This window comes from Sinocyclocheilus rhinocerous, unplaced genomic scaffold (genome assembly GCF_001515625.1).
Source record: "Sinocyclocheilus rhinocerous isolate Xijiao unplaced genomic scaffold, SAMN03320098_v1.1 scaffold3015, whole genome shotgun sequence".
NCBI classification, from domain to species: Eukaryota; Metazoa; Chordata; class Actinopteri; order Cypriniformes; family Cyprinidae; genus Sinocyclocheilus; species Sinocyclocheilus rhinocerous.
The window spans coordinates 183325-191935 of record NW_015661992.1 but is presented as its reverse complement, the minus strand read 5'-3'; the positions used below and the strand labels follow the sequence as shown (position 1 = coordinate 191935).

The 8611-nt window shown below is 34.4% G+C and overlaps 2 protein-coding genes across 3 annotated transcripts in view; one reads left to right on the top strand and one right to left on the bottom strand.

The window, feature by feature from the left end:
* Window positions 1-427: 427 nt before the first annotated feature.
* Window positions 428-8611, bottom strand: part of LOC107727125 (lipopolysaccharide-induced tumor necrosis factor-alpha factor homolog) — a 17808-nt gene continuing 9624 nt past the window's right edge. The window contains exons 2-5 of the mRNA XM_016536904.1: window positions 3203-3245; window positions 2714-2947; window positions 1032-1188; window positions 428-934 (exon numbers count right to left, since the gene is read on the bottom strand). Of these exons, the coding sequence (XP_016392390.1) occupies window positions 826-934; window positions 1032-1188; window positions 2714-2933 (486 nt within the window). The 5' untranslated portion in view covers window positions 2934-2947; window positions 3203-3245 and the 3' untranslated portion in view covers window positions 428-825. The remainder of the gene's footprint in view (window positions 935-1031; window positions 1189-2713; window positions 2948-3202; window positions 3246-8611) is intronic.
* Window positions 6349-8530, top strand: LOC107727126 (stannin). 2 transcript variants are annotated; one of them, XM_016536905.1, is made up of 2 exons: window positions 6349-6708; window positions 7723-8530. In XM_016536905.1, exon 2 carries the CDS (start codon window positions 7809-7811, stop codon window positions 8070-8072), a length of 264 nt encoding a protein of 87 aa, XP_016392391.1. In that variant the 5' UTR covers window positions 6349-6708; window positions 7723-7808; the 3' UTR covers window positions 8073-8530. The 2 variants fall into 2 exon arrangements, with proteins under 2 accessions (XP_016392391.1, XP_016392392.1); XM_016536906.1 differs by lacking the exon at window positions 6349-6708 and adding an exon at window positions 6816-7090.

Below are 8611 nucleotides of genomic sequence, written 5' to 3'. Positions count from 1 at the left end.
AAAAAGCACCTAGCAACAAATTTAGCTATTTTTAAAAAGTTTTTGGCAACTTTTAGCAACTTTTGTAAAATGACTCAAATGATAAAAAATTTAGATTTTCATCCAATTTGCATTCGCTTGGAGTTCTCGGATTTTTATTTTTTGTAATTTTCCCCCCACAGGTAAATATGTCATGGTTATGGGTGTCATCCAGTCACACAGTCCAGAGCCGATGCTGCGTGCTGTGAAGATGGCAGATCTTTCCAAAATGCTTTGATTGACAGGAAAAACTGGATCTATGAAGTAGAAGATCTCCAGCAGATTTTGCCCTAAATCTTCGTTTGCTTCATGAGACTGATGCATTTGTTTTCTTTCTGGTGCAGCACTTATAATATTTGCCAAGTAAACAGAGGGAACAAACAGAAAATGCATTACATATACACACCAGTGCTTTTAAGTGCGAAAGCATATACATATTTATTTATATAATTTTTTTCTACTTCAGTATGATTACAGAAAGAAGAATTGAGAATAATTGCACTGTTTATGCATAAATCTACTGTTACAAAGATTTCTTCACAATTGTGATTTTAAATATAATTATTTTAAAAAAAATTAAACTTAGTTTTTGGTCAAATCACAGTTTACAATGAAAAGACAAGTATGTTAAGGTATATATATATATGTATATATATGTGTGTGTGCATATGTTGGAATACATGTCAGTGTGTCGGTGGCACAGATATTGAATTAACTCTTGCTAAAGAATGAATTGACTGTAACTTTTTCCCATTATAAACAAAGAGTGGTATGTTACACAACTAATTCATATGTTCTGCAGCTGCTTCAGATTCTCTTGTGGACTCCTAAAACGCTGCTGCAGTTCGGACAGTGGTGTATCACATCCTTCAGGCTGTCCACACAGAAGGGAATCAGGCAGCAGCCGTAGATACAACTAGAACATGAGAGACGTGAACAGAACAATCAGAGGAATGTCTTTGTGCAAAAGAAGAAAACCATAAGAGTGTATGTTATGTAATGTTTCATCTTACCCAAAAATGGCCAAGCCTGCACAAGAGAGCCAAGCTAATGCTCCTGATGTATGCTCCAGGCGAGTTATCACGTTCTGTGAGCATACTGGGCAATGTGCCTGCACTGGGACACTCCCGAACGCCAGACCAGGCTGAACGTACACGGTCTGCACAGATACTTAGGTACAAAGACAAGAACGCTTAGAAATACTGTGCTGCATAGGTTTCTTATACATGAACTGTTCAAATATCAGGGTCTTAACAAAAAGGATGTGCTGGAATCAATGTGTGTAGATTTTAGTCGATGGAAATGCTTTGTTTACAAAATGTTTACCAAAGAAATTAATTAATTAAAAACAAAAATCATTAACATGGTAAATAGCTGTAAGGCTGAGAAAATAATTGTTATTGAATGTAACTCTTAAAATATGTAATGTAAGATCTATCTGACAAAATATTTTTATTTTAAATAAAAATGAATTGTTTGAATGTAAACAAATTATATATAAAATTAAATATTAAACATTTATTTAAAGAATCATTTAAATTATGAATACAATTATTTAAAAAAATAAAATATATATTTTTTTTTTAAGTACATTTCTTTTATAAAAGAAAATAAAATTAAATAGTTGTTTACATTTAAATAAATTTAAATAAATCACAAAAAAATCAATGTGCATTCTCACACTTACTCATAAAATCCCTTACATGTAAAAAGCTTTCCTTAAAAGGTTTGCTCATTCTTGCAATTTATTCCTGTTCAGAGTGAACCGAACTATTACTGTATCAATTTTCAACTGATTTTACTGTATAGTTTTGAAGAAAATTAAAGACAAAATCACTCCAAAAATCAGAGTGCATTCTAATAGTTTTCTATTTCAAACACTCATATAAATGTTTCATTTACAGGTTTTCTCATTGTTTCAATTAATTCCTGTTCAGAGTGAACCTGTATTACTGAATTAATTTTCAAGTATTTTTACTGTAGGCCTATACTTTTGGAGAAAATCAAAGGCAATTTCACCCCAATCGTAAAAGAGCATTCTAGCACTTTCACATCATGTCCCATTTTCAAACACTTATAAAAATCTTTTCTTTATAGGTTTGCTCATTCTTGCTATTGATTCCTGTTCACAGTGACCCTGACTATTACTGAATTAATTTTCAAGTCATTTTACTGTATAGTTTTGGAGAATATTAAAGGCAAATTCAAAGAATCGTTTTATTAAATAATTGCTTACATTTAAATAAATTATAAATACAAATTAAATATTAAAAATGATTTTTGAAATTAATTTAATTAAATATAATTTCTTATAAAAATTTTAATTGACTTATTTTCTAGTTTAAATAAATTATAAATAAAACAAATACATATTTAAAAACAGTGGGGCCAACAGGATAAATGCAAATCTGAAACTACTTGCCGATGCCGAGTCTGAAAAAACAAACTTAATTATGCTAGGGTTCAACTGGAAAAACCAGATTCAACCAACTTCTGTTTTTAGCTTGTCCAAGTTGGTTTGCGTGGTCAATCAACAGCACTACCAGTCGATGGGACAGAAGTCAACCAGGTTAGTCTTGAGAAAAATCTCTACACTATTCTTATCTTTTGAGTGATGTATACCACCTTTTTTTTGTAAACACTTGAGTTTAAAATGTGTGATCAGAAAAAGCCATGGTGGAATTAGGGCCATTACCAAGAGGACTGGTGACAGGTTGACCTTGTTGGGCTGGTGGTGGTGGATACATGGGGCTGTAGGCTTGTGTTGGATACAGAGGCACAGATGTCTTCATATCTGGAGCTGGAGCATAGGGCATTGGTTGGTACTGTGGGTTTGATCCCAGCGCCTCCTCGTACGATGGAGGAGGCGGGTGTCCCACAAGTGTGGATGACTCCAATGGGGGGGCGCTTGCCATGGCCTTGATGGGTGCTTTAAAAACATAACAACAAAAACCATAGCTTCTTAGTAAATATAAGGTTATTATATTGTACCGATATTCATAGTCTTGCCCAATTCGTGATGGAACTTTACTTTTCTGAGGCACTTGTGAAATACATGCAAACTACAAATACCACGTTCAACACGAGAAGTAACAGTTCTCAGAGTTGTAGGCTTAAAACGATAAGGCGACGCTCGTTCAAAACAACAACAACAACAAAAATAGCTTGAAAGCATAACACTTACGGGTTTTGTCGTTTTCTTGGGAACACACTCCGGAACGAGTTTCCTGCTTTTTAGTTTTGTTACGCACTCGCTGTATTTCCGCAACAGAGATGGGCGGGCTGAGCTCTCTTATGATCAGACCAAAACTGGACACTTTAGACCATTAGAGCTGTACATAAAGTCAATATGTATATCTCGATAGATTTAGTAAGCGATTGAGAGTTTTTTATTATTATTTATTTTTGTATATATAAATGGGAGACAGACTAATTAGACGTTCCAAGTTCCGTATTTGGTCACATGAGGAACACGTGAAAATACACGGTCAAACCAGCCGCACTTTTCTGTGTCGTCGTCGTCTTCTTCTTTTTCTTCTTTTTCTTCTTTTTCTTCTTTTTCTTCTTTATATTTCCGGCAGTGTAGGCACTTTTCTTTGTTCATGCGCGTCTAATCGCGCACTTACGATATGGGTGCTGGGAGCGGTCAAAATAGATGGAAAGACGCGGTCATAACGGCGTTTCCTTTATACTTTTGCTGATATTTTCAATAGATTGCTGTTCACGGTGACCAAAAATATTAATGTACTTTAACCCTAAAAAGACCATAAAGCGACATCAGAATATTTATTTACTGCTGTTTTACATCAGGACATAAATAATACCATTTCAGGATGTTTTTATGACTTGAACATTGATTTTAATGTTTGTGAATACATTTTTTGTACATTAACATTTCTATTGTACATAGCCTATATATATATATATATATATATATATGTGCTTTTTTTTTTTGTAAAATACCATTTTTGAAGAAGAAATAACCTACATATGTTTATGTAGTGTGAAGTCTGATGTTTGAGAAAATATAAAGGGTCACTGACTTCGTCAATTCTTTCACAGTTTTATTTTTATTTATTTTTTACTGAACTGTAAATTTGTCCTATGGTGTGACAAAGCAAACAAAAAAAAACTTTTAATAATATACAAATATCATGAGAGATGTATCTTCATTGTTAGACACTAATTTTCATATAGTGTTACTTATTTAATATGAAATTATGAATTAAATCATTTTCCCCCATGACTTTTTGGACATTTTCAAGACAAACTTTGCTGTCATCCATTTAAAACTGCAGAAAATCATACCATTTTAAGATGAATGATGATTATATCTCCCCTACTGCAATAGGCTACTCAACTGTTTAAAGATATTTCGAGATAAAAACAAATCTGTGGTTCTTTTATGTCACACCAAAGGACAGAAATGGTAGTTATTCCTTTAAAGAGAAGGCGAGAAGTATTACATTGCTGTATTTTTATTTAACTTTGAACATGTCAAAGGAGAAAGATTAATTTTGATACAAACAATATCAAAATGTTTTTTTAAACAAAACTAAATAATTTTCATCAACAAAATTCAGTCAATTAGTCAATCAGTGTGTTACTGAAACTCTTCTAGAGCCTCCCCGCTGCATGTGCGGCACAGCTATATATGATTGATATTCAAAGTCAAACTATATCTAACTATATGTCAAACTATAGTCAAACTATCATTAAGATGTGAATAAATTTTTTTTAAGTATATGGCTGCACTTTTTAAAGGGATAGTTCACCCAAAAATGAAAATTCTGTCATTAATTACTCACCCTCATGTCGTTCCAAACCTGTAAGACCTTCATTCATCTTAAGATATTTTTTATGAAATCCGAGAGCTTTCTGACCCTCCATAGTCAGCAAGAGTACTACCAGGGTCAAGGCACAGAAACGTAAGGATATCGTTAAAATAGTCCATGTGGCATCAGTGGTTCAATCGTAATTTTATGAAGCTAGGAGAATACTTTTTGTGTGCAAAGAAAACAAAAATAACAACTTTATTTAAAAAAATTTATTCAGTAATAGTCAGGGTCACTGTGAACAGGAATCAATTGAAAGAATGAAATATGAATAATTAATTATAACTAGTTATGATTAATTATTCATATTTCCCATGAGCCGATTCGTTACAATTTGTACAGTGAAATTACTTTATTTAATTACTTAATAATTACTTTATTACTAAATTAACAGTAATAGTCAGGGTTACTGTAAACAGTATCAGTTGAAAGGTTGAGCAAACGGAAAGATTTTATAAATGTTTGAATAGGCATATATATATATATATATATATATATATATATATATTAACATTAATAAATGATGCATATTAATAAATGTATAATACCAATGTTAATGTACAAAAAATTTATTCACAAACATTAAAATCAATAATGTTCAAGTCATAAAAAAATCCAGAAATTGTATTATGTTCTGATGTAAAGTAACAATAAATAAATATTCTGATGTCGCTTTATGGTCTTTTTAGGGTTAAATTACGTTTTATGCAGTGATATTTTGTGTCACCGTGAACAGCAATCTATTGAAAATATCAGCAAAAGTATAAAGGAAACGTCTTTCCATCCATTCCGCTCCCAGCACCCATACCGTAAGCGCGCGATTACACGCGCAGAACAACGAAAAGTGGGGCTGGCTTGACCGTGTATTTTCACGTAGTTTAACTCAGTTCAGCTAACAACTGTTTTGTCTATGTGTTTATCGTGTATCCTGTTATTGGTTAACAATTTATATTAAACGCCTTTTATATGAATGATATACCTTTTGGCTTGGCTAGCGTATGTGTAATTTCTTTTTTATTGTTGTTTTTTGTAAATAAAAATAAAACTTGATTTGCAAGTGCATGAATATGTATAAAGTTGCAGTAGTACAAAATAATAATAACAAATAATTATATATATATATAAAGTGCATTTACACGTCCTCTCTTTGAAAGTCAAGTAAAAAAGTAAAATATTATTTGTATAATTAAATTCATTTATTTAAATTATTACTTTTATTAAAATGGTGTGTGTTTTGCCTTTTCTATTTTTAGCATTATCACCCACGGGACTTGTCAGAATCAGAATCAGAATCAGAATGAGCTTTATTGCCAGGAATGTTTTCACATACGAGGAATTTGTTTTCATGACCGAAGCTTCCGCTTGTGCACATATTATTCTGTGAAAATGCAGAACTTATCGATCAGTGCAAAACATGTGCGTGTCTGTAGGTGGGAAGATATAGCAATATGCAATGTTTCATATTCACAAACAAATACACAAATTAATCTCTTTCCATTTGTCTGTGAATGCAGAACAAATGTCACGCATAGGAAGACAATCTGTACCACATCCGCCTGTCAGAGCACCTCCTCTACTGATCAAAACAGCATTGCTTTTAGGCTATTTGATTGGATATTTCCCTTTTTTCAGGCGTGATCTCATTTCCTGTACAGTGACAAGCTATATTTATTTATTTATGTATCTGCTCGGGCTAGAAATGTAAGCGACTGGCTTGTTACTGTATATAACATAAGAGCTGGATCACTGGAGACAGACGGAGTGTTTATGCAGCTGTCAACTCGCGCCACTGCACGAAATGGTTTGCAGAACGTACATAAGCGTTATTCTTTGATAAAAAAGCGGCCTGGTTTTGGTAAGCTTCACTTTAAATGATCCTTTTTCTTCATTTTGTATCAGTAATTGTTCAGAAAATACGGTCTGTTCCATTCAGGGCTCGTGTAGAGCGCATATAAATCGCTACTCTGGGAGCAAATTAATGCCGTCTTTCCGTTTGGGCAAAAATAAAAAATAAACGACTGGTACGATACTTGCTGCAGTAGATAGTTAGCTGTGTGTTGCATTAACGTCGTAACGCGTTTTAGGGCCTCGTGCCTCTCGGATCAATTCAAGCACGAGCGCATTTAACGTTAACACTCTGGCGCGTGGGCAAGATGAAAAGTCTTCACCAAGATGCTTACAGCGTTGCATAACCTGTGGCTTCATGAAGGGAACCATGACCTGAGCAGTGATGGCTGGTAAAGCTGTATGAAATTGTTTCTCAAGAATGAGTGAGAACTAACGATGGGAGAAACGAAGCTTTTCGAAACTTCGAATCAATTGAACCAATTACTGAGCAAAACGATTCACTGTTTTTAAACGCTCGAAACACCACACGAAAACTCAGGCCAACATGCAAGTGTTTTATTGGAAGTTTAATCTGCTAAATATTATTAACAAATCATGTAGGCCTAATACCATTCATATGCGTTATTATTAAATTATAGAGGGTTTGTTTTGTCTGATTTATGGAGAGCTTGGTTAATCAGGCCAATAAGAATGTATTAACTGTCACACTGGCTTTTTATTATACTAATGCGTCATTAAAATGTCCACAAATGTAGGTAAAACAATATAGACACTGGTTCAGGTGTTTACAGAGAGTATTAGAGACCTTTCTGAACAGTTATGATGTAACAAAGCTTAGATGGCTGAAATCACACGACTTTGGCGGTTCGATGAGTGCTTTGAAAGAAATGATTTGCAAAGGTTTCCATGCTTCATAAAGCAATGTTTTGAAACCGTTTAATCTCTCTAGTGAGGAAAGGTTCAGGAAGTTTCTCAGAATTTGTGCTTCTTGAGGAATAATCCTGGTTCTTATGTCTTTCAGATGTAGCCCAGACCTACAAGAACTCTGCAGAACTGCCTCTCGTGGACGTTTGAAGACCTGTGGTTGAACTTCTCCTGACTGACAGGATGTCCATCACGGACCATAGCCCCACCACCGGGGTCGTCACAATTATTGTAATACTCATTGCCATTGCCGCACTGGGGGCTTTAATTCTCGGTTGTTGGTGCTACTTGCGGCTGCAGCGCATCAGTCAGTCTGAAGACGAGGAAAGCATTGTCGGTGAAGGTGAAACCAAGGAGCCCTTCTTGCTGGTCCAGTATTCGGCCAAAGGCCCGCGGGTGGAGCACAAGACCAAGCTCACCCCTAACGGCACCGAGAGCCACACCTAAGTCCTCTCATCTCCCTTCACAATGCATACCGTGTCGTGTTTGCAGACTCTGTCAGTCTTAAAGAATTTTAAACCTTACAGTGTCAATCAACACTGAAATGAACAGAGACAAACCTAGTGCATGCAGTTGTCTAGTTGCTTTGACTTGATTTTTTTCCCCCGCCCATTTTGTGGTAGAGCCCTGTTATAATGTGAAATCGACGACTGTGTGCGTTTTGTGCAATGCTGTTTGTAAAGCCGTAACTGCGTTCTGAAGCGAAATCAAAATGATTCTGATTTCTTTGGTGGTGTTTTTACTTTATTTTTTTCATCCAGAGCTGGCTCTTGGATTAAGAAATTTGACATGAATTTTAATGGACCGATTTCAAAACCATGTCAAAGTTTTAGATAGTTTTGAAGCTTTCATCCAGTTCATTCCATTTACTTTTAAAAATAAATGTTGTTTATGGGCAACTATGGTTCCATGAAGAACCTCTAACATCCATGGAATTTTTCCATTCCACAAAAGGTTCTTTTAAGAATTGTTCACTGATATGTTTT

Bases quoted from the DNA above. Each gene is read 5' to 3' on its own strand.
- LOC107727126 (XM_016536905.1), top strand. From the start codon at position 7,809: ATGTCCATCACGGACCATAGCCCCACCACCGGGGTCGTCACAATTATT.